General features: G+C 42.7%; 1 protein-coding gene across 5 annotated transcripts in view; it reads left to right on the top strand.

The window, feature by feature from the left end:
• The first annotated feature begins 2,537 nt into the window (after positions 1-2,537).
• LOC134354591 (alpha-actinin-1-like) overlaps positions 2,538-26,750 on the top strand; it is a 156,392-nt gene continuing 132,179 nt past the window's right edge. For 2 of the 5 annotated variants that reach the window (XM_063063567.1, XM_063063565.1), the window contains exon 1: positions 2,539-2,989. In XM_063063567.1, coding sequence (XP_062919637.1) covers positions 2,864-2,989 — 126 coding nt within the window. In that variant the 5' untranslated portion in view covers positions 2,539-2,863. Of the gene's footprint in view, positions 2,990-26,750 lie in introns of all 5 variants that reach the window. The other 3 variants (XM_063063566.1, XM_063063564.1, XM_063063563.1) reach the window with 3 other exon arrangements.

Genomic DNA, 26,750 nt, shown 5'->3' on the forward strand with positions numbered 1-26,750 from the left:
ATTTTTGCACATGCACCATAGCAAGCATACTATCTGTAGCATCACAGGTTGGTATGGAAACTGCTGTACCCAGGAACACAAGAAATTACAGAGAGTTGTAAGCGTGGCCCAATCCATTACGCAAACCAGCCTCCCCTCTATTGATTCCATCTATAATTCCTGCTACCTTTGGAGCATAATTAAGGACCCCTTTCACTCTGGTCATTTTCACAATCCCCCTCCCTGTTTTCCTTTTACAGATCCTTGAAAGGACCTGTTCCCTGCTGCATCATAAATATCTTTAAATCAGCTACAAAACAAGAAACCCAAAAGAACCCAATTATGAAAAAGGACCAAACTCAATGTGCAACAAGAGAGAAAAATCATGCAAACAATAAAGCAAGCCAGAGCATTCAGAACAAAACTGAGCTTTTAAACCCGAAGCTTGGAGCAGCCAGAGTGGGCCCATAGTCTCAGCGTCAGTTCCTCTCACAAAGAGGCAAATTGCCGTGAAGCTCGCAGACACTAAGACCAGAGCAGCTGGGGCATGACACAGCCTCGGTGCCGAGGAGTAAGATGTTGTGGAGCAGGACTGGCTCAACCCTCACCTCTGGTCCCAATACCCTGCCTTTCGTTCCAGCTGGCCTGGCATTTACCCCAGAAAGTTGTGGACTTTATATTACTGGGAGTATTTAAAAGAAGCAGCAGAGGCATTTCTGAAAGATCCGGGACTGAGGGCTGTGAAGGGGTTCAAGAGAATGCGGAAGATGGAATCTGGGGGAACAAACTACCAAACTCAATGACAACTTCAATGCTGCTGTTATAAGACTATCGAACAATGAGATGAATTCTTGACCAATCAACCTCCTTATGATCTTGTATCATATTGTCTGACTTCACTGCACTTTAGTCCGTAACTAAAATATTTTATTCTGGATTCCATAATTGTTTACATTCATACTACCTGAATGCATTGTTGGAATGGAACGGTCTGTGTGTGTGGCATGCATGCATAAATGGTAGTGGCATGCAGAGGGCAGGCATTGAAGGTGAGGGGGGATAAGTTCAAAGGGGATGAGAGGGGTAAGTTTTTTACTCCGAGAGTGGTGGATGCCTTGTATACTGGTAGAGGCAAATGCATTAGAGGCTTTTAAGAGACATTTAGATAGGTTCATGGATATGAAAAAGATGGAAGAGTATGGATTTTGTGCAGGTAGGAGGATTTTTAAAATTTAAATTTTTAGCTAGTTCGGCACAGCATTGTGGGCCAAAGGGCTTGTTCCTCTACTGTACAGTTCTGTGTTCTAAGTTCAATGTGTGAGGCTGTTGCACTTTCGGAGAACAAGCAGGGTAGGATGTATACAGTGAACAGTAGGGCACTGAGGGGTGCAGTAGAGTAAAGGGATCTGAGATTACAGATCCATAATCCTTGAAAGTTGTGTCGGAGGTAGGTAAAACCATAAAGAGACCTTTTGTCGTATTGGCCTTCATAAATCCGAGTATTCAGTATGGGAGTTTGGATGTTATATTGAAGCTGTATAATATGTTGTTGAGGCTATATTTGGAGTATCTACCTACAGAAAAGATCCTACTAAGATTTAAAGAGTACAGCTGAAATTTACAGCTGAGCTTTATTCCCTGTCTTAAGCTTCCATTGGTCAGGGTGAACCGTAGATGTTGCGTCCTAGTCTAGATACGCAAGCCAGGGCAACACAATATGGATAGCAAGCTGTGGCCCATGTAGCAAGATCTTCCTCTCCACGCGGCTGATGAATGCAAAGGAAGGGCAGAGGCCAATGCAGTTTGGCACCAGCCCAGAAGTTGCCAGTCGGCATTGAACTCTTCATAGGTAGGGACTCCAGCTCTTTTCCTCAGGGTTTACTCACAAGCTTTATCCATGAGTGGGTATAGATATTAGGCAGTGGAGGTTTGAGATGAGAGTTTTCCTTATCTCAGACAAACTGCCAACCTCGGCTGACGAGCCCCATCCACCCAGAGCGAATGGTTTTGAAGTGTCAAGTCACCCGCCTTTGCCCCTTCTCCTGTCAGTAGAAACGGACTTAGTTGCTAAGGCAGACGTGAAGGCCCGGAGCTGGACTTCGAGTGTCAGAGGCTATTTGAGGTGCACACCATTGGGAACATTTAGTAAGTAGTGGGAGCTTGTCCCGATTACCACTCCTGGATATAACAACTTTAAAGAAGGAGCCTGCCATCCAGATAGATTATTCCACAGATACAGAGAGAGGGGAGAACGAACCAAGCAAGCGCACAATGACGAACGAGCGGAGGAATTCCAACCACAGATCCCTCCCGACGTGGGAGGGAGGACCGGTGAGAGAGGTGAAGTGGGCGGGGGAATAAGGAACGGCGCAAGCGCACAGTGATGAGGAGAAAGGGGGCTCCCGGAGTGGACGGCGTGCAGGTTGGCGCCTTTTGGCGCGCGAGCTCGAGCGTGTGCGCCGCCGCCGCCCCTGACTGGCCGTCCGCAGCAGCGAGTGAATGAGAGAGGGAGTGCGCGCGCATGCGTGCTCGTGAATGGGAGTGCGCGCGCGTTCGCGCGCCCCGGGCGGAAGTGGAGAGGCACACACACATACACACACGCACACACTGCACTCACAGGAGAAGCCGAGCGCAGAGCCTGCCTGGCGGACAGTCGCGGAGGATCGTCGGCTTGTCACGGCTATCGCCAGGGGGGGGGAAAGAAAGGGCTTTCCTGGTCTACCGTGTGCGTCCATTAAAAAAAAACTACATAGTGGGAGACAACAAAGAGTTTTGATCTCGGCTTGGTTGTGATTTTTTTTGTTGATTAATCGTGTCACATTCGGAGACACCTGGAGCAGCTACTGCCCCCCTTCCTCCTCCTCCTCCTCCTCCCCTCCGGAACATGGTGGACTACCACGAAGCCAACTCGCAGTTGCAGCAGCCCAACCATGGCGACTACATGCAGCCTGAGGAGGACTGGGACCGCGATCTGCTGCTCGACCCGGCCTGGGAGCGGCAGCAGCGGAAGGTGAGACAGCAGCGGGGGTTGCGCGCAACCCTGGGGAGGGCAAGCGAGGGTATATAAAGGCCCAGGGATGGGGGTAAGGTTCTTTCTCTGCACATCGACGGGGCACCTCCCGCAGGTTTTGCCTTTCTTTCATACCCCCCCAGGTTTTGCCTTCCTTTCTTACCCCCCAGGTTTTGCCTTCCTTTCTTACCCCCCAGGTTTTGCCTTCCTTTCTTACCCCCCCAGGTTTTGCCTTCCTTTCATACCACTCCCAGGTTTTGCCTTCCTTTCATGCCCCCCTCAGGTTTTGCCTTCCTTTCTTACCCCCCCCAGGTTTTGCCTTCCTTTCTTACCCCCCCAGGTTTTGCCTTCCTTTCATGCCCCCCCCAGGTTTTGCCTTCCTTTCTTACCCCCCCCAGGTTTTGCCTTCCTTTCTTGCCCCCCCAGGTTTTGCCTTCCTTTCTTGCCCCCCGAATTTGCCTTCCTTTCTTGCCCCCCCGAATTTGCCTTCCTTTCTTGCCCCCCCGAATTTGCCTTCCTTTCTTGCCCCCCCGAATTTGCCCTCCTTTCTTGCCCCCCCGAATTTGTCCTCCTTCCCCCCCCCGAATTTGTCCTCCTTCCCCCTCCCGAATTTGTCCTCCTTCCCCCCCCGCGAATTTGTCCTCCTTCCCCCCCCGCGAATTTGTCCTCCTTCCCCCCCCCGCGAATTTGTCCTCCTTCCCCCCCCGAATTTGTCCTCCTTCCCCCCCATGGGAAAACTCCTGAACTGTACCTAGTCTGCACCCTTCTGTAAACGTCATCAGCTCTTTGCAATCAGAGTGCCTTAAATTCCTGCAGCTCCCATAAAATTCTAGGTGTGTTAGAGGCCGTGCAGGCAACTACTATAGTTATGTGACATGCCTGTTAACTCAGAGCTCAAAATATTTCTCTAGTAACTCTTCTTGTACACTGCATGTAGATCTGTAGGACTGGGTTTTGCTTTCCTTACCCCCACGCCCCTGCCCCTTACAACGCCTTAGAACGGTTTTTCCTTTCTCCTCCGACAAAGACTGGGGCACTGAAGATTTGTGACCTTGTGTTTAAGTTGAATTGCAAGCCAACCGTATTTGTACACAACAATGTACTGTCTAGTGTACAGAGTCTTTTACTTAATTTCAAAAACGCAACAACAGGAATTTTGCAGATGCTGGAAATTCAAGTAACACACATCAAAGTTGCTGGTGAACGCAGCAGGCCAGGCAGCATCTCTAGGAAGAAGTACAGTCGACATTTCAGGCCGAGATGAAGGGTCTCGGCCTGAAACGTCGACTGTACCTCTTCCTAGAGATGCTGCCTGGCCTGCTGCGTTCACTAGCAACTTTGATGTGTGTTACTTAATTTCGGATATTGTTTTGAGCACTCTGAACTCTTTTTAAGTGCATTGTGGTTTCAGGGGTTTCAATAATACATTAAGCTATAATATGGACCAAGGCAGGCAAATTGCAAGCGGATAGATTTTTTTAATTCTGTCTGGAATACAGGGGATGTTGTTTATTAATTTCAAATATGTTTGAGCACTCTGGTCTTTTTTAAAGTTTTAGTGATTTCAGTAATAACAATAAGTTATAATATGAGCCATGGAAGGCAAATTGCAAGTGGGTAGATTTGATACTGCAATATAGAGTGGGTTATTTGTTTACAAAGTGCTTGCTTGTGCCAAGATGAGGCCACCCTTGGGGTGGAGGAACAACACCTTGTATTCCAGGTCTGCAACCTGATGGCATGAATATTGTTTCCTTCTAGTTTTTAAAATAATCCCTCCCTTTCCCCCCTTTTATTCCCCAGTCTGGCCTCTTACCTCTTCTCACCTGCCTATCACCTCCCCTTGGTATCCCTTCCTCCTTCTCTTTCTCCTGTGGTCCACTCTCCTCTCCTATCACCTTCCTGCCTCTCCAGCCCTTTACCTTTCCCACCCACCTGCCTTCATCTATCATCCCTTGGTTCCCTCCTCCTTTTCTTTCTTCTGTCGTCCACTCTTCTCTCCTTTTAGGTTGCTTTCACTCCAGCTCTTTATCTTTCCCACCCACCTGGCTTCACCTATATCCTTCCAGGTAGCCTCCTTCACCTCTCTCTTCTCTCCCCCCCCCCCCCATTTTTATTCTTCTCCTCACCGGCCTGTCTGTCACCTTTAGGTGACCCTCCTCCTTCCCTTTCTCCTTTGGTCCACTTTCCTCTGGTTTGACATGTTTACCTTTTCCACCTATCACCTCCCAGATTCTTACTTCATTCACCTAGCTTCACCTACCATCGTCTGGTTTATCCTCCCTGCACCCTCTTATTCTGGCGTCTTTCCCCTTCCTTTTCAGACCTGGAGAAGGGTCTCAACCCAAAACGTTGGCTGTTTATTTATTTCCATAGATGCTGCCTGACCTGCTGAGTTCCTGCAGTATTTTGTGTGTGTGTGTGTGTGTGTGTGTGTGTGTGTGTGTGTGTGTGTGTGTGTGTGTGTTTTGCTCTGGATTTCTAGTGTCTGCAGACTTTCATGTTTATAACTATTCCACCTTCTGCTGTTCAAAAATTTTTCCTGATGCAAATGTGTGAATGTTTAAAATTTTCTTTAAAGCATGAATTAATTTAGCACTGCTGGTGTAACACTGTGAACTTTAGTAGAGCATCTGACTGTCTAGATTAATGTGAAGACATTTGTGAAAGTCAATTAAAAGGTAGAGCTAGCTAAATTTGGTATTCGTTTTTAAAATTATGCTTGAGGTTTAGTAATTGTAATTATCTTTTGTAAATCAAAAGTGCAGTCTTTTTAACTCATGACACTACATTCCAGGGTTTAATGCATATCTTTAATCTGGAATTTTCTGATATGGCCCTCCCTGGTTTGCAATTGAAAATATGAACACAATCTGTCTGTGAATAGATTTTTCCCGTCTTTGTAAATAGTGGCCTGCACAATCCCCTTTATCCCTCCCCAAGGACGTCATTGGAATTGTCACGCATTCACCTGTAGGACAAAAATATTTGTGCAATATCAAAGCCCAAATCAGAATTTGGTTTGATGTATCTTGTATATGTCATGAAATTTGTTGCTTTGTACAGCAGTACATTGTAATACATAAATTATAAATTAGAGTAAATTTTCAGATATATATACTGCTCTATATATATATATATATATATATATATATATATATAGTTAGTATTCATGGATTCAATGTCCATTCAGAAATCTGACCGCAGAGGGGAAGAAGCTGTTTCTGAAAAGTTGAGTGTGTGCCTTCAGGCTTCTGTACCTCCTTCCTGATGGTAGCAATGAGAAGACAGTATGTCCTGGGTGATGAGGGTCCTTGATGGTGGATACTGTCTTTTTCAGGCATCGCATTTTGAAGATGCCCTTGATATTGCGGAAGCAATTGTACATGATGGAGCTGACTGAGTTGACGTGACTGAGCTAACTGAGGCTTTTTCCAATCCTGTGCAGTGACCCCTCCATACCACATGATGATGCAACCAGTTAGAATGCTCTGCACAGTACATCTGTAGAAATTCGAGTGTCTTTGGTGTCTTTTCTCAAACTTCTAATGAACTATAGCCGCTTTTGTAACTTCTTTGTAATTGCATCAGTATTTTGGGCCAAGGATAGATCTTCAGAGCTGTTGACACGCAAGAACTTGCTCACCCTTTCCACTTCTGTTCCCTTGATAAGGAATAATGTACGTTTCTTCAGCTTCTCAGTACAGAAGTCCACAATCAATTCCTTGGTTTTATTAACACTGAGTGCAAAGTTATTGGTGCACCACTCAACCAGCTGATCTATCTCACTTTTGTATGTCTGCTTGACATCATCTGATAGTTTGCCAGCAATCATATCATCAGCAAATTTATCGATGGCATTTGATCTGTGCCTAGCCACATAGTCGTGAGTGTAGAGCAGTGGGCTAAGCACACATCCCTGAGGTGTGATGGTGTTGATTGTCAGTGAGGAGATGTTATTTCCAATCTGCACAGATTGTGGTCTCCCAGTGAGGTAGTCAAGGATCCAGTTGCAGAGGGAAGTACAGAGGAAGAAACTGCATATTGACACAGTTACAAAGAAGACACAATAGTGGTTATATTTCATTAGGAGTTTGAGGAGATTTGGTATGTCACCAGGACATCCAAGGCATCTACAAGGAGTGATGCCACAAAAAGGCAGCATCCATCATTAAGGACCCCCATCACCCAGGACATACCCTCTTCTCATTGTTATCATCAGGGAGGAGGTATAGGAGCCTGAAGACACACACTCAACAATTCAGCAACAGCCATCAGATTTCTGAATGGACATTGCATTCACGAGCACTACCTCATACATTTTTTGCACTACTTATTTAAATTAACATATATAGTGTTTATTATTATGTATTGCAATGACCTGTTGCCACAAATAAAAGACTGAAGCTCTGGTTTGTTTTGTCAGTGTCATTCCACTAATTTGAGAAGTCATCCAGATAATGGTGAGCTTCAGATCTGAAGTTTACCGTTATTGCAATCATAATGCTCATGGCAGACGTGGTAGTTTGCCAGTATAGTAAGACTTAAAATGTCTTTTATTTTCAGTAGGTTGCGCACAACCTTGTTTAGATGCTGACTGACCTGTTGAGTTCTTCTAGCATTCTGTATGTCTGTTTCATTAGTTACTGAGACTTCTGGGCAAACTTTCTAGTGCTTCATATATTGTATTGAGCCTGTAGTCTTGGTTTAATACTGTTTCTACTCCGCTTAAAGGTTTCTACACTACTAGTTTTGACGATTTACTAATCTTTACTGATAAGAGTGTCTTGACAAGCTGCATCTTCATCTGGTATGTAAGCATCCAGGCATCGGACTGGAAGCCTATACAAAGGACTATGAGAACGGCTGAGAGGATCATGGGTCTCCCTACCATCCATTTGGGACATGTATCAGGAGTGCTGTGTATGTAGGGATCCCACCCATCCAGCATACTCTTTGACTTCCTACCATCAGGCAGGAGACCTCAATGCATAAAAACAAGAACGGCCAGGATGGGAAACAGTTTCTTTCCTCGGGTCATTAGGCTTCTGAACTCCCTGCCGCATCGCATTCGAAGTGTCACTGGTTAATCTGTTAGGCTTTGTTCCAGGTTACATTTGACTACAAATGTGTTCAAGTATTCTATGGCTTTGAGGGTAAGAAAACAAGACCATTTCCCGACTTGTTTTAATTCTTCACTAATTTAAAAACCTTTTTTTGAAAAAAGGAGCACGTGCCTGACAATACTTAATTTATGCACTTTACTTTGTTTATTTATGCGTAATTCATCTTGCTTTCTTAAATTGTTGTGTGTGCTACTGTTCTTTACGCCCTGGTCCAGAGAAACCTCATCTCATTTGACAGTATATAGTTAAATGACAATAAACTTGACTCTAGGTAAGTTTGAGATCTTGAGGCATCTTGACATCTACATGTCTCTAAAACTTATGAAAAATCTATACTTCAGCAAGATGGATTTCTCGTATTGTGGTTAGAAAGTTAGTTTCGTACTTAAACATGCAAAAAACTTGTAAGCATGCGTTCCTTTTTTTTAAGAAAAAGTTTTTAGATTAGTGGAGGTCTAAAGCAAGTCGGGAAATGGTCTTGTTTTCTTACTCTCAAAGCCAATAGGGTACTTTGAACACATTTGTCGTCAAATGTAACCTGGAACAAAGCCTAGCTCTTAAGCTTTCTATCGTAGCTGGCTTTACTAGATGTTAGTGTCATTTGCTTCCTGTTTAAAATGTGACGGATCAGAGTTTTAGTCATAACTAATCGGCTTTGCGCTTTAGTTTTGCCTTTTGTTGAAGATTTGACTTCAGGCACAGATTAATGAATGGGTTTTAAAAAGAATTCCAGATGTCTATGTGCACTTAATCATGGCAAAAATGTTTTTTCATTATGGAAGATCTTGTGACTGAAATGTAAAATCTTAAACCACCGCATGCAGGTTTTGTGCTTTTATCTTTGTGTCTGTCATACCAGATAAGATGCAAGATGAAGCTGGGGGTCGGTGCGAGTGCAGAGGGAACCATTTTTTTAAAATCAGCTGGTGTCCTTGTAAGTCTGGTGACTAACAACTTGTGATCAGTGTGCAATTAATGTTGAAGATTTGCAGCAAATATTTGGAAATTCAAGCAACAATATTGCATGATTGGTAACATTAGTAATCATTGATTTTTTTTCCAACTAGTTAACGAGTTTGCGGTGATGTCAGCTTTTTATAGAACTTTATGATGGGTCAACAGCACAATTGGTGATAAATGCTAAAATTTATAACCATAACGTGCACTTTAATCTTATGCTCACTTCCGTTATTCACGAGGTCGCTGATTAAGACCATTCTTGCTGGAGCGTTTTATTCTTGATTTGTTTTTCTAATGAAAATAAGGCACTACCAGGATCAAGAACAGTTACTACCCCTCAGCCAGTAGGCTCTTGAACAAAAGAAGATAACTACACTCATCTTTTGAGATGCTCCCATAACCACTGATCTCACTTGAAGGACTCTGTCCTGTTGTTTCATGTTTGTGTTACTTATTGCTATTTATTTATATTTGCATTTGTACAGTTTGTCTTCAGTGCTCTTGCTCTTTTGATCCTGTTTACAGTTGCTATTCTATAGATTTACTGGGTATGCCCACAGGAGAATGAATCTCAGGGTTGTATGTAGTGACATGTCGGCCAGTGGTGTAGTGGCATCTGCACCGGACTTCGAGGCAAGTGCTCCCGGGTTTGAATCTGGCCAGCTCCTTGCTCATTTTCTGTCTGTGTTAGGCTGAGCGTTGAGCTAACAACTCGACCTTGTTTTAAAAAAACACACCAAAAGATACAGCAAGGAATGCTGCCCGATGCGCCACAAAGCGTGGAAAAGAGCAACGATGATGTGAAATACGTACTCCTTTGAACTCAGAATTTTTTAATACTTTGTCTCTGCATCTTGTGAAGTTGTGATTTCTCATAGATCTGGAGATCTTGTACTTCATCCGGTGTAGTGTGTGAAATCAAAGGCAAGTACGCAGCTGATAAAACAGCTTTTAGCGCAAATTTTTTTTTCAGTGGTAGGGAAGATTTACTAGCGAAGTGTAAACTGTCTGGTTGCTTTTTGGTAGAGAATGTTGATTTGTCAATGATAGTTGCTTAGTACTGATAACTTGTACCTCTTGCCCTTGGGTGGTACCTGAAGATTGGAGATTGGGTGTCATTACCAGGAGCTCCAGAGCCCTTCCATCTGAATTAAGGGCGAGGTTTGATTAATCTAAGTGTCAGACCAATTTGAAAAGATTGGGAACGTGGTAGTGGGGTCCAGGCCCAGAGCGTATTGATGCGATAGGACGCAGGTCCTAGTACGGGGATGACCTGATGTTTGGACATTTTAAATGCCAGGCCAGATGGTGTTGGAACTGGATGTGAGGGCTGGGCCAATTCTGTTCGCTGCTTTGTGACATTCGTTCCATTCTTTGCTGCACTGAGGCTGTGGGCTGCTTCAGGCTTTGTGTCAGAGAGCTCTGTGACAGTTTGCTCCACTGTGTGATAAGCTGACGCTGTAGGCCTGCCCCGGGCTTCCTGTCTATGGATTTACTTTTGTTCTGAGTACTGTTGCTTGCTTTTATTGTTTGCATGATTCGTATTTTTTTGGTCTCTCTGCGCATTGGGTGTTGGTTGGATTTTTTTTCTGATTTTTTTTGTGGCTGCTTGTAAGGAGGTGAATCTGAGAGATGTATAATGTGTACATAATTTGATAAATGTACTTTAAACTTTGAGCTGGCTGATAATATCTAATGCAGTCTCAGACATGGATCATGGGAGGTGCTTGAGGGGGTACATTGTTTGATCCCCCCATGTGACCTTCTAACCAGTGGTGGTGATTTTTGACTGTAGAAGGTGGCTCTTGAGATATGATGAATAATCTTAATGTTTTTTAGGATCTCGTTGTGGACTTTTTTTCCTCAGGGTGATATTCTGGAGCATGAGCAGAATGATATCTTAATCATCTGAAAGAAAAATGACAGTCTCAGGACTGTTTTTTTTGTATGCTTCAGTAACTGGTTCATGGCATGTGTCTTGTCAACCTGCACGGGTGATCTCCATATTGCACCTCTGACTGATGATGACGTTATCTTGGTTCTAGAATTAAGTTGCACAATAGTGCTCTGTTTATCCCTGCATGTTATCCCCAGTCTTGTGGAGAAAACTTTAGAGGTTGTGTGTAATATTGCGGCAAGGGTGGAACTTAACAGAATTGGAATCAAGAATAGTCCATTTGGCCTATTGTTCTGTTATTTAGTGACATGGTAGCTGATTGTGACCTTGAAGCCATCTTCCTATAACAGTGGTTGGTGCTTAAGGCAGCAATGATGGTCCTTCATCTCTCTGTCCTTGGCTATCTTCTCTATTGTGTGCCAGGTGTGGTTCAGTGTCCTCATTTCTGCCTTCCGGTAGGGTGCCAAGTTGCATTTGGTCTCCTGTGTTTCTTCTGCCCTTCAGGGTTCCAATGAAATGCAGCCTTGATGATGGAGTTGGCCTCTCTTCTCATCTTGTGCCCAATCCATCTCCAGTGTTTTCTCATGGTGATTGTGGCCATGTCTTCTTGGTGACACTGAAGGAGTAGCGGGTGGTTGGAGATTTTTCTCAGCCAGAATATATGGAGGATCTTCCGGAGGCTCATGGTGTGGAATGACAAGGTCACTCTCTGTCATGTACCAGCATTCTGACCCGTACAAGAGTGTGGACAGAACATAGCTTTGGTACAACTTCACCTTGGTGTGGATGCTCTACTTGGTTGATCCCCATATGTTGCTCATTAATCTCAAGACATTACTAAAATCTCTTGAGAGTTTTCAATGATTTGCTGTCCTCCAGTTGAAGAAATTTATTATCTCAGTCGTAAATGGCCAACTCAAAGTTTCAGAGTACTTATTATCAAAGTATGTATGCAGTGTTCAACCCTGAGATTCGTTGATGTAGTCATTGCTGTGAAGATGCTTGTTGTCTACCTTGATGGATGCTGTTTACATTGCAACTCCAAGTATCCCTTTGGAGTATGACAACACACATTTGGATTTTTTTTCACTGTAGAAAATGGTAGGCAAATCTGTCTGTAACTACCACAGTTTGTCTCCTTTCTTGAAGACTATTATTCTGGCCTTATGGGTTGCTTGTCGTGGTCTTTTCCCAGGTGGTTAGGTTGTGAATATCTGCCAGAAGTTTCCCTTTGGCAGGTTTTTAGAGTGTCAGTGGACTCTGGAGGCCTTGTTGAGTTTTCACTCGTCAGACGAGAGTAATGGTAAGATTGTACAACACTTGCCTCAGGGCAGAGTTTAAGGCGTTTCAGTTATTTTCCCAGTGTCTTCTGTTGGCCTCTCTGAACTCAACAATGAGGTTAGTACCTTTTGTGTTTGGAACTCATCATTGGGAAAAATCCACAGAAACAGTCCTTTTGGCCCATCTAGTCTGTGCTGAACTATTATTTGACCCAGACCATAGACCCCTGTGCCCCACACCACTTCAGCTGGCAGCTTGTTCTACACTCATTTGATAAGATAGTGTAGAATAGACCCTTCCGTCCCTTGGAGCTGCGCTGTTTAGCAGCCCTTGATTTAACCCCAGGCTAATCACAGGACAATTACAATGATCAATTAACCTACCTGGTATGTCTTTGAACTGTGAGAGGAAACTGAAGCACCCGGAGGAAACCCATGCAGTCAAGGGGTGAATGTACCAATTCCTTGCAGGCAGTGGTTGGAATTGAACCCATGTCACTTGTACTGTAAGGCATTGTGCTGATCACTACACTACCATTCCACCCACGCATCACCTTCTGGGTAAAGAAGTTCCCCCTCAAGTTCTCTGTAACTCCAGGTTCTTGAAGGTTCAAGGTACATTTATTATCAAAGAACGTATGCAGCATCCAACTCTGAGAATCGTCTTCTCCAGACAGCCATGGATCAAAGAAAACCATGGAAAGCATTCAAAGAAAAACATCAACTCTCTCCCCCATGCACATACACAAAAAAAGTTAAAGTATGTATATGTTACCACATACTATCTTGCAATTCATTTTCTTGCAGGCACTTTACAGGAAAATAAAGAAATACAGTAGTATTTATAAAGGACTGTGCATAAAAACTAGCAAACAACCAATGTGCAAATACAAAAATTAAATAATACTGAGCATATCATTGAGGCACGCAAGCCTCCAAACCCTGCAACAAGGTGGTTGTCCTCTTGGCCGGTAGAGTTGTATTACTCTACTCTTACTTGCAGCTGTCCAGTGGTGTAGTGGCATTGGCACCAGACTTCGAGGCGAGTGGCCCCGGATTTGAATCCGGCTGGCTCCTTGCACCCTTTCCACCCATGCTGGGTTGAACATTGAACTAGCAACTCTGTCTTGTAGAAAAACAACAGACAAATTACTAAAGAAATAGCAAGGTTGTGCCTTGAGGCGTGGAGAGGAATAACCTCCTTATTTATCAAGTATAAACCATGATTTGGTGGTATACTTCAAGCTTTAGTCAGATGTCATTCCGGAAACCTTATTTTTGGAAAAGCATTCCTATTGGCTGCATATTAAAGCTTTTGGAACAAAGTAATACTGTTCTCTAGTGTATTGTAGCAAAAAAAAAAGGCTTTGTGAGGTCCAAGCTACCTTGTAAAGAATATTGCATCATCGTTTAAGCTGCAATCTTGTTGGATTGCTGTAATCAATTCCAGGAATTTAAGCAATGTCCAACCAGCCTGTAGTGTTTATATGATTGTAATCTTAGTACCTCAGCCCTCATTGCCCAATTAACCTCTTCCCTTTTTTGCCTCGCTTGTTAAGTACCTCCTTTGTAAAGAGCATGGCAAATGTAGGATGATTGAGGTGGTATAAAGTGGGTTAGCTGACAAAGTGGAGAATTAACCAGATGTATTTTCCACATCCATACTCTTTGCCGATCCTGTCAATCAAAAATATTTAGTGTTTAGTATTAGATTTTTGCTGCTGATTGCATGATTTTATTTTTTCACATATGGGTGTGGGGGGGGGGTTCCATGGTTTTCTTTGTTTTGCAGCTGTCTGGAGTAGACTAATCTTGGTTGCACACAGTTTTGGTTGCCCCACTGTTTTCTCCTATCATTTTGGATCTCCCCCTCCCACTTTCAAATCTCTTACTAGATCTTCCTTCAGTTAGTCTTGATGAAGGGTCTCAGCCCGAAACGTCGACTGTACCTCTTCCTAGAGATGCTGCCTGGCCTGCTGCGTTCACCAGCAACTTTGATGTGTGTTGCTAGAATGGTGAGGATTTAGGGATGGACCAGAAGAGGTTTACCAGGGTACTGCCCGGTTTATCACAAGAGGCTGGATAAACTTGGGTTGTTTTCTCTGGAGGGACGGCTGAGGGGAGATCTGTTAGAGGTTTACAGGGTTATGAAAGGCATAGATAGAGTGGACAGGGAGTATCTGTTTCCCAGGGTTGAAATGTCTAATACCAGATGGCATGCATTGAAGGTGAGAGGGGGTAGGTTCAAGGGGTATGTGAGGGGTAAGTTTTTTCCTCAGAGTGGTGGACGCTTGGAACGTATCTCCTGGTATGGTGGTAGAGGCGAACACATCAGAGGCTTTTAAGAATCTAAGGGAAAGATACCCCCAGGGGTGCCCGAGAGGGGGGGAGGATGAGCACCCCAGTCAGATGAGCACCCCAGTCGGATGGACACAACGACATCAGATCCAGGCAATGAACAAACGACGATGAGGAAGCAGTGTGCATGTGGCAAAATCTGCAAGAATGATTGCGGCTTGAAGATCCACCAAGCGAGGGTGAAGTGTTTGGCGGGAGCAGGAGCAGCACAACGCACAGGTGTCCAACCTGGCGAGACGAAGGAGGGGCCAAGCCCGGAGTCACCCCATAGTGCCCGGAACCTCCAAGTGTTGCAAACTAATCCCTCTAACATGAAGTCTAACAGGAGGCAGACCAAATGGCCTGCAGCTAACATGACTTCACTGTGGACCCATTCTTTAGTTAGAGCCTTCAGCATTTTGGGCATCGAGGGAGAGAGGAAGAGGAGAGCCATCCGCAGTACCACCGATGTGGCTCAAAAGAGGGGAGCCATGGAGTCATAAGTAGCTAGCCATCTGGACACAAGCTGGGGCCTGATCAGCCCCGGCTGGGTCACCTAGAGGAGGTTGTATGATGTTGAAAGACCCGAAACACCCGATGATTCCAGGAACATCACTGAAGATGTGTCCAGAAGCATCAATAGATGTATGTACACAGCAGAGACGTTTGGATAGACACATGGATGTAAGGAAGCTTGAGGGATATGCATATGATGTAGGTAGGAGGGATTTAGCCTGTTCCTGTGCTGTACTCTTTTACGTTCAATGTATACTGCATACATACTTTGATAAATGCACTTTGAACTTTAATTAATGTGGAGGAGGAAGCAAATTAACGCTTCTTAAAATGTAGTGCTACCACGTGCCTTTTCATTGGCTGATTTAAAATTATTTCGAAATGCCACTAGAACCTATGCACGCCTTTGTTTTAAAAATAATCACCAGGGTAGTTGCTATACCTGACTCTACATCCTGTCATTCCCTCTGTTTGTCAGTCAACTTTTAAAATTAAGGTCTTTCTTCTTGACAAATTTATATATGGTTTTGCTTTTCCTCTGCAGATTCAGGCACTAACAGCTTTTTTTTTAGAGTAGATCCTAATTGGCTTAACTAGCTGTTGTAATAAGAGCTGTTTGGTTGAGAGGATAATGTTGCCTGGCGCACAATCTCTGGTCTTTGAAAATATGCTATAGGATCTGTTTTAACTATTTAAAAATTGGGCAAGCTTTTCAGCCCTGCTCAGTGTATCTGGGGAAATCATAATGATATTGTAGTGCTCTCAATACAGCATAGAAATGCCACTTTTGAATTTTTTAGAATTTTTTCAGTACATAGTTGTGAACTTTAAACAGATCTGTAACATATGATACCTGTGTTGTTCAAGATGAATTCTGGTTGCTGATATTTAATTATTATGTTATTGAAATCCTACAAAAGGTAGTGGATTTGGCTCAGTACATTACGCGTAAAGCCCTTCCAACCATTGACCACATCTGCATGAAACTGCTGTTGTGGGAAAGCAGCATCCGTCATCAGAGATCTCCACCACCCAGGACATGCTCTCTTCTTGCTGCTGCCATCAGGTAGAAGGTACAGGAGCCTCAGGACATGCACCACCAGGTTCAAGAACAATTACTACCCTACAACCATTGGGCTCTTGAATAAAAGACGCTAATTACACTCACTTGCCCATCCATTGAAATGTTTCTACAACCAATGATCTCACTTTAAGGACTCTTTATCTCAATATCTCATGTTCTCATTATTTATTGCTATTTACTTATATTTGCATTTGCATAGTTTGTTGTCTTCTACAGTGTTTGGTCTTTCATTGATCCTGTTATAGTTACTATTCTATAGATTTTGCTGAGTGTGCCCACAAGATAATGAATCTCAGGCAGTATATGAGAGGTATCTTAGAGTCGTAGAAAAGTAGAGCACAGGAACAGGCCCTTTGGCCCATCTAGTCCATGCCAAACTATTTGAACGACCATAGCTCTCCATAACTGTACCATCCATGTACCTATCCAAATTTCATTTAAACATTGAAATCGAGCCTGAATGCTCCACTTGTGCTGACAGGTCATTCCACACTGCTGAGTGAAGAGGTTTTTCCCTCATGTTCCCCTTAAACATTTCATCTTTCACCCATAGCCTTTACTTGGTATCCAACCCAACCTCGGTGTAAAAAACTGACTTGCGTTTAACCTACCAATGCCCCTCATAATTTTGTATACATCTATCAAATCTCCTCTCAATCTTCTACATTCCATGCCTTACAACTCGGATACTCCAGACCCACCACCATCCTTGTAAATCTCCCTGTACTCTTTCACCTTATTTGTATCTTTTCTGTAGGTAAGTGACCAAAACTACACACAGTACTCCAGATTAGGCCTCACCAATGTCTTATACAACTTCAACATAACATCCCATTCAGTGGGAGAGACCTGTGTTATGTAGAATTTTGCAGAATGAGAAATGAGCTCATTGCCACAAAATTCCCATAGGGTTTGACATGGAGAATGTTTTCTGTGACTAAATTGTCTGGAATTGGGTCATTCTTAGAATTAAGAGTAAGTTAGTTACATAGTGTTCAGACATTTCTTTATTTGGATGGTAGTGAATTCTTTGACCTGGGGCTATGAAAGCCCATTCACTGAGATGAAAAATGGAGATTTTTCTGCACCAAGGTGGAAATTTTGGTTATGAAATTAAGTAATTCTTGATCCAGAGGGCTGCTTCAGAGCAAGACTTCCACTTGTGGCTGGTCCCCCACTGTCTAGGAGGCTGAGTTAATTGCACTTGTATAATTTCATAACTGCATTGTCTCTGTATTATGTGCTGAAGTAGGAAAGGGAGCCAGTCAGTGTTCTATAGATGTGTAGTGGAGAGTATATTGACTGACTGCATCATGGCCTGGTATGGAAACACCAATGCTTTTGAATGGAAAAATCCTACAAAAAGGTAGTGGATTTAGCTCAGTGCATCACGGGTAAAGGCTTCCCAACCATTGAGCACATCTACGTGAGACGCTGCCATAGGAAAGAAATATCCATCGTCAGAGATCCCCAACATTCAGGTCATGCTCACTTCTAACTGCTGCCATTGGGTAGATGATACAAGAGCCTCAGGACTCACTCTACTAGGTTAAAGACCAGTTAATGTCTCTCAACCATCAGGTTCTTTAACAAAAGAGGTTAGCCACCCTCACTTGGCCCACAGCCAACAATCTCACTTTAAGGACTCATTATCACATGTTCTTGTTATTTTTGCTATTTATTGATATTTGCATTTGCACAGTTTGTTGTCTTCTGCACTCTGGTTGTTCTTGCATTGATCCTGCTATAGTTACTATTCTATAGATTTGCTGAGTATGCCTGCAGGAAAATTAATCTCAGGGTTGTATATGGTGCATTATATGTACTCTGATAATAACACTTACTTTGAACTTTTTGATCCGAAGGGCTGCTTCAGACCTGTGGCTTTGATCCACATACCCTCCATGCCTAGGAGGCTGAGTTAGTTGTTTGTGTATAACTTCATAACTGCACTGTATCTATTATATGCTGAAGTAGGGAAGGGAGATGGTGAGAATTGTCGTAGACATACATCACCGTCCTTTCAGCTGACTTTGTTCATGGGTTCAAAGGGCAGAATCCTCCATGGTCTCCAGAATAATTGCATTGTTTCCTAGTGTGGTGATCAGAACAATACATCTTAGTCAGTCCAAATCAGTAGCAGGAAGAGAACAGGAGGGGCCAGTTCGTGTTTGGTTGCCACTGAACGGCAGTTACTTAACCACATTGCCATTTAAATATTTCATTTTAATCTCAAGTGCTTCAGTGTTTTAATGTTCACATGCAAAAATTAAAAAAAAGTCATGAGCCAGTATTCATGGGTTCAGTGTCCATTGTGAAATTGGGTGGTGGGAAAGAAGCTGTTTCTGAAATGTAGCATGTATGCCTTCAGGCACCTGCAGTTCTTCCAGACGGTTGCAATGATAAGAGGGCATGTCCTGGGTGATGGGGGTCCTTAATGATGAACACTGCCTTTCTAAGGTATCGCTCTGGATGCTGGGGAGGCTAGTGCCCATGATGGAGCTAAGTTTACAAACCTCTGCAGCTTATTTCAATCCTGTGCAGTAGCCATCACCCCCACCCCCACCCCCACATAACAGACGGTGATGCAGCCAGTTAGAATACACTCCATGGCACGTTGGTGGAAATTCACAACTGCATTCAACAAGTTGGTTATGAAGTTACATGAGTAATTTTAAAGAGATTTTGCGGTGTAGCTTTGTGACTCAGGCACTAAAACCTCAAAGCATTTACTCAAAGTTTGTACCCAAAACCAATGCATTGGTGCTTGTAATATAAGCATTTCCAAAGACACAATGAGGACACTGGGTAAGGTCTGAATTATAATAATTTGTTTTAATCTTTACTCCCTGTAACACCTATATGTTGAGCTGGTGGTGGTGCCAAGGCATTAAGCTGGTTGATTTGTTAATCAACAGCAGAGAAATTTGGTGCATTTTGAAACTCCCCTAATAAATTGAGTTCACATTATCTCTGTTCAGGTGAATTCTGGAGTAGGGTATATACAAACATTAATTTCAGCAGCAACCAATCTTCCTATTTGAATGTGGATTGTAGATTGAATGTACAATAATAGCCTTCCTGGAGTTCAAGATTGGGGTTGAGTACAAACCTATTGACTTGATGTCTGCGTATGTGTGAATCCAGACAATGTTCAAAGTTTAAAAATAAATTTTATTGTCAGAGTACACATGTCACCACATACAACCCTGAGAGTCATTTTCCCATGGGCATACTCAGCAAATCTATTGAATAGTAACTATAAATAGGATCAATGAAGATCAACCAGAGTGCAGAAGGCAAATGCAAATATAAATAAATAACAAGAGCATGAAATAACAAGAGAAAGGGTCCTTGATGTGAGATCATTGGTGTGGGAACATCTCAATAGATGAATGTAGTTATCGGCTTTTGTTCAAGAGCCTGATGGTTGAGGGTTAGCAACTGCTCTTGACTGTGGTGCAAGTCCTGAGGCTCTTTTACCTTCTGTTTAGAGGCAGCAATGAGGAGAGAGTATGGCCTGAGTGGTGAGGATCTTTGAGACAACGCTGATTAATATTCTTGTTGAGTGTCTGGCGTGTGGGTGTGAAAAAGGTGTTTGGAAACTATATAATTCAAAGGAAGCATTGTAACTATAGAATTGTCCTGCAGTTACCTTTGATCATTAGCGCAAGTTTTAAGTTCCTCGGGGTCAATATCATAAATGACCTGACTTGGACCAACCAAGCAGAGTCCACTGCCTAGAAGGCCCACCAGCGCCTTTACTTCCTGAGAAAACTAAAGAAATTTGGCCTGTCCCCAAAAACCCTCACTAATTTTTATAGATGCACTGTAGAAAGTATTCTTCTAGGGTGCATCACAACCTGGTATGGAAGTTGTCCTGTCCGAGACCGGAAGAAGCTGCAGAAGATCGTGAACACGGCGCAGCACATCACACAAACCAATCTTCCGTCCTTGGACTCACTTTACACCGCACGCTGTCGGAGCAGTGCTGCCAGGATAATCAAGGACACGACCCACCCAGCCAACACACTTTTCGTCCCTCTTCCCTCTGGGAGAAGGCTCAGGAGCTTGAAGACTCGTACGGTCAGATTTGGGAACAGCTTCTTTCCAACTGTGACAAGACTGCTGAACGGATCCTGACCCAGATCTGGGCCGTACCCTCCAAATATCCGGACCTGCCTCTCGGTTTTTTTGCACTACCTTACTTTCCATTTTCTATTTTCTATTTATGATTTATAATTTAAATGTTTAATATTTACTATCGATTTGTACTCCAGGGAGTGTGAAGCGCAGAATCAAATATCGCTGTGATGATTGTACGTTCTAGTATCAATTGTCTGGCGACAATAAAGTATAAGGTATATAAAAATGTTGGGTCAGGCAGGCCTCTTCCAAGAGTGTCTTCAATATGATGCCTTTAGACTTGTTCTGCTAGAATAAAGGCTTTCATATCCACTAGCTTCAGTGACTCTCGGGTGACTTTGTTTACAGGTATAACAATCTCTCCTGCTTATTTTTTTTAAGAAAAAGAAAATGACGTCAAATTGTGCTGTTAAGAATGGAGATTTGAATCAGAACAGAAAAAAATCTGTTTTCCTCATCTGTTATGTCTTTCAGTACAGGCTGATATAAATTGGAAATAATATTGATCTCTGGAGCATCCCAAGTAGTATCCTTATTGTATCTTCTTGTTCTCCAATGTCTGTCTCTCTGTTTCTGTCACAACCCCCCCCCCCCCACACACACTGTGTGTTTGTTGGTCTTTTTTTAATGGATTATTTTGGGTTTCTTGTTCGGTGGCTGCCTGTAAGGAGACGTATCTCGAGTATATTATTTCCAATACATACCTTGATAATAAATGTACTTTTGACTTTAATGCTCTATCAAAGTCTGTTGGATGAATAACCCATGGGTTAACCCATACAACCTTGCAGTATGAAATAATTGTGAGCAGCACAGTAGTGTAGAGGTAGCACGATGCTTTACAGTATCTGTGTATCACATTCAATTCCCGCCACTGCCTGTAAGGAGTTTGTATGTTCTCCCTTTGACAGTGTGGGTTTCTCTGGGTGCTCCAGTTTCCTCCCACAGTCCAAAGACCTACTGGTTCGTAGGTTAATTGGTCATTGTAAATTGTCCCGTGATTAGGCGAGGGTTAAATCGGGCATTGCTGAGCAGTGTGGCTTGAAGGGCCAGAAGGGCCTGTTCCATGCTGTATGTCAATACTAAATGAATGGAAATTGGAGTATCACTTCCATGGGTTGTTGAAATCCAACTGTCAGAACTTTTTAATATGGATTCAATACTGGCCTGTTGGTTTTTTTCCAGTGACCACCTCAAATGTCTGCTGTCTCAATATCTTGATTTTTATTTTGGTACTGTGACATAAACACAATACTTTATCTACCTTAAAGCAGATATTTTTATCATCTTTATGTAACTGCTGCATTTGTGTAGATCCTTTTGTTTTTAACCTCATTTGGTGCCCACTTAATGTAGCACCTTTTCACATATCAAAGTTTCAGAAGTACTGATCATCCAGTGAATGGCTTTTGAACTGTAGTCGTTGAGAAATAATACTTGGCACCCAATTTGAATACTGCAAGCTCCTCAGAAAAGGCACTGAATTGAGCTTCTCCTTATTGTATTGACTTAGTTGAGTGTTGGGTTGCAGCCAACATAGTTTGAAGAAAGAAGTGGGAGTTGTATGCTTGCATGTTTTAAATTATAAAATTCCATCTGTTTTTATTCAATGTTGTGTTGGATTGTTGTTTATACAGAAGGCATAATAGGATTTCCATCTCCCTCTTACTAAAGTTAAAAGTAAATTTTATTGTTATTTTTCCTGCGGGCATACTCATCAAATCTATAGAATAGTAACTATAAACAGGATCAATGAAGATAAACCAGAGTGCAGAAGGCAACAAACTGCAAATGCAATTATAAATAAGTAGCAATAAATATTGAAAACATGAGATAATGAGATGGAGTCCTTAAAGCGAAATCATTGGTTGCAAGAACATCTCAATGGATAGGCAAGTGAGTGTTGTTATCCCCTTTTGTTCAAGAGCCTAGTGGTTGTGGGGTCGTAATTATTCTTGAACCTGGTGGTGTGAATCCTGAGGCTCTTGTACCTTCTACCTGATGGCAGCAGCGAGAAAATTGCATGGCCTAGGTGGTGACAATCTCTGATGATGGATGCTGCTTTCCTATGACAATGTTTCATGTAGATGTCATCAATGGTTGGGACAGTTTTACTCATGATGTACTGGGTTGAATTTACTACCTTTTGTAGGATTTTCCATTCAAGGGCATTGGTGTTCCCATACCAGGCCATGATGCAGCCAGTCAATACATTCTCCACTACAATCAGTAGAATTTTTCAAAATGTTAGAAGTCATGCCAAATCTCCGCAGACTCCTAAGGAAGTAGAGGTGCTGCTGTGCTTTCTTTGAAATTGAATTTATGTGCTGGGTCCAGGACAGTTGATGATACCCAGGAGTTTAAAGTTGCTAATAAGCTTGTACACTTCATCTTATAACTCCATGAATACAATAAAACCTACCTTTTTAGTTTGGGAGTTTCAACTGAGATCAGCAGTCCGTCAGCACTTTGTATCCACACTTAACAGAAATTTATGGATTCTTGAAGTGCATGTTTAGTCTCATGCCGAGTCAAGGTTGCTCCAGGTTTCGTCTTGGACTGTGACATCTAAATGGTAGCCAAGGAATGATTATTAAGTCAGCTGTTAGTTTCACCCATTTTCTTTTTTGCAAAATATTTAATTTATCATCAATTACTGATATTTTCTTTTAAATGGCAGTAGTCTGTCTAGAGCTGATTATAGAAAATGTCATCTTCCTCATTGGTGCCTGATACTTTATTTGCAAGTTAAATGACATGCTTTAAGAACTGAGTTACTTTCTGGATATTAATTTCATCGGGTTTAAAGTTGCTAAATACACTGTTTCACTCTTGTTTCAGGGAATACTGATCCCACTGCATTGCAATCAGCGTATGCACAGGTTTAAAATGTGGCAGCTCAATTGAAGATTGATCCTACTGGAAAAAAGTTTTGGCTTGTATTTTTGTATTTAAATATTGCAGTTCCGGTACTTCCATTAAACACATTGGTGCCCAAACCTGTTTCTTTAACGTTAGCTGCTGAAAATGAAAGCCCTGCTTTAATTTTTTTTCGCTTTTAAAAATGGGTATTATTTAAGGCACTGTAGCACTTACCATAAAACATTGAATACACTGGGCAACAAAGATTTTGCTTCCTTAATAGTCTTGGGTGTCTCTTAAGGATGGTGGGCTGCTGGTCATGAAAATCACTGCTGAATTTCCCCTATCACATGCCATTTTTTAAAAATTCGTCTATATTTGTGATTTAAATTCAAAATTCAAGTCAGAATAACTGATACCAAGATTAAGGATGGCAGTTTTGTTGGTCCATAAGCCAAACAAGTAATTTGAAGATCTTCTCGTGGGACTGGAGAAAATCACATGAAAGTTATTTAAGGATGTTGAAAATTTTCTTGTCAACTGCAGAGCACCAAGCTATGTGCAGCTCGTTGACAACATGCTTCAAGCATACAAAACCATGAAGTGTAACGTCACTAAAGATTCATTTTCTGCATTCCCATTTAGACGTCTTCCGTGCAAATCTTGGCGCTGTCAGTGATGTGCACGGTGAAGGGTTTCTCCAAGACATTGCATTCATGGAGAAACTGTATCAGGGCAACTGGAATCATCAATTGTTGTTGGACACTTAAGTGAGAAGCCTCAGACACTGAGTGCAAATAAAAATCATCAACAAAACATTTTTAGGTCTGTTGAATTATTTCAAAGCGTCAGCACCGTTATGCAGTTAAACACATTATATTCAATAAAAGTTAATTTCCTGTTTCTCCAAATTCCTATGAGATACAAGTAGTCTGAAATTCTATTTATGTTTAGCTTCAAGTGATCTATCATAACCAAACAAAATTCTGAGAAAGCAATACTTGAAAAATTTTGATGTTGATGGTATTCAGAATTGAATAACTAGAACAATGTAGATTCATTATGGAAAATCTCAGTGATCTTAATAGATAACATTAATGCTGCTAGTTTGACTAAATGGCCCTGTTCCATGTTTTGATTATCAAGGTTAAACCAACTGGTTAACATTTGTGCCACTGCCTGTGAGGAGCTCCCCGCGACCACGTGGGTTTCCTCCAGGTACTCCAGTTTCCTCCCACAGTCCAGAGGCATACCAGTTGGCAGGTTAATTGTTTATTGAAAATTGTCCCGTGATTATTATTATTACTGCCAGTTACAGCGCTGGCATTTAAGGCAGCAATGAAGGTCCTCCATCTCTGTCTGTCCCTGGCCATCTTCTCTATTGTGCCCCAGGTGTGGTTCAGGGTCCTCATTTCTGCCTCTATGGTACAGTGCCAACTTGTCTTTGGTCTTTCTTCTGCCCTTCAGGGGTCCAGTGAAATACTGTTTTGATAGAGTGGCCCTCTCTTCTCATCACGTGCCCAATCCATCTTCAGCATTTCCTCATGATGAATGTGGCCGTGTCCTCTTGGTGACACTGAAGGAGTAGGGCACGGTTGGAGATCTTTCTTTGTCAGAAAATACGGAGGATCTTCCAGAGGGTTGTGGTGTGGAATGACAAGGTCACTTCCTGACAAGCTTGGCAAGGTCACTCTCTATCATGCACCAGCATTCTGACTCATCCCAAGAGTTGGACAGACCACAGCTCTGGTACATCTTCACCTTGGTGTGGCTCCTGTGATTAGGCTAGGGTTAAATCAGAGGATTGCTGGCTTGGCTCGGCGGGTTGGAAGGGCCTATTTTGCTCTCTATCTCAATAAATTAAAACAAAAATAATCTGATCAACCAGACTGAAAGACCTTGGTTATATACATAAATAATTTTCTCAGCCCAAATTGTCCATGCCTGCCAAGGTGCCTACCTGAGGTAGTGCAGTTTGTTTCCTATCCCTCTAAGCCAGTCTTATCCATGAACCTGTCTAAATATGTTTGCTCAGATAAAGCATAGCTTTGAACACTTTGTCCTTAACTCCCTGTCTGACTCCAGGGCAGAGGGTTAACTTTAAATGTGGCAGATTCCTGGAAAGACAATTGTATTTGTGGTGGAGTAGAGATGCGTCTCTACCAAAGGAGGTGTCAGGTGCTCATTTCCTTTGCTAACCTGCATGTCACCCTTGGTCACCTGCCTAGCACTCCCCCATTCTCTCCTCCCCCCCCCCCCCGAAAGATCAGTCATATGAAGCCATGGGAGCAGGCAGTGGATGGTCGTACGAGCAGCTGGTGCACATCACAAGTCCTGATTATGCAACTGCTGACACCACATTGATGATGATGGTTGGGGTCACCCATCTAGCAAAGACATTGCCCAGAAGAAGGCAATGGCAAGCCACTTCTGTGGAAAAGTTTGCCAAAAACAATCATGGTCATAAAGACCATGATCAGGCATGTCATACAACCTGGCACATAATGGTGATGTTGATGAAGTAGTGTTGAGTGGCATGTGTGCTGGCATCATTATCACTCGCTAATGATCCAGTGAGGCATCCTACTACTCGTTCAGGCAGTACACTGACTAACCTACCTGTTAGAATTCAGTGCCCTTTTCTCCCCCCATATTCTTCTACTGCATTCTGTATCCTGACACCTGCAAACACCGTCCTTTTCCTGAATAGGCTATGAGCACACTGGCCCAACTGAAATGTTTTGCACACTTGTGTAACGTACAAAGTTTTACTTGAATATAGCAATTTTCTGCCACTGTTTATTTTAATGAAAAGCTTTAAGGCAGCTATCAAAGATTCAAACTACTAAGTACATTAATTATCAAGGTATGTATGCGGTGTACAACCCTGAGATTCGTCTTCTCCACAGACAGCCATGAAACAAGGAAAACCATGGAACCCGTTCAAAAAAGAACATCAAACCCCCAATGCGCAAATAAAAGAACAAATTGCACAAACAGCAAGAAATAAAACATCAAGCTGTAGAGTCATTAGAAAAAGTCTTGGAATATGCCGTTCAATTTAGCATTGTGTCTTTCGTCTTCAGCAGGCCGCAGAGCCAGTCCGCCCCGATCAAAATTGCACAAAATAACAAAGTGTAACCAGAAACACGTATAACATGAACTGCAGAGTCAATCCACAAGCTGCGTCGATTAAACCTTTCTCAAGTCCCAAGACTACTGCAGCATCGAAAGAGAGATGGAGAGAAAGAGAGACCAGTCAAATGCAGGCACCCTCCTCTGGGAGCAGTGAGTGAGAGGGAGGCCTGTCAAATGCAGGCAGATGGTGCTGTACACACGCTCTCCTTTCACTCTCATCCCTGTTATTTCGATCTTGCTCAACGTCTTAATCGACGAGAAAGGGAGTTGACCATGGTCTCCTGGTTTCTTGGCCTGCAAGGCCGCACACTCCGCTCAAAACTTTGCCAAACTCCCTTGGAGAGACGAAATGCGAAATTGCTCAATTTGAAAACACACCACAAAATGTAATTTGCGCACTGATTAGTAGCAGAAT

This window comes from Mobula hypostoma, chromosome 12 (assembly GCF_963921235.1).
Source record: "Mobula hypostoma chromosome 12, sMobHyp1.1, whole genome shotgun sequence".
Lineage (NCBI taxonomy): Eukaryota > Metazoa > Chordata > Chondrichthyes > Myliobatiformes > Myliobatidae > Mobula > Mobula hypostoma.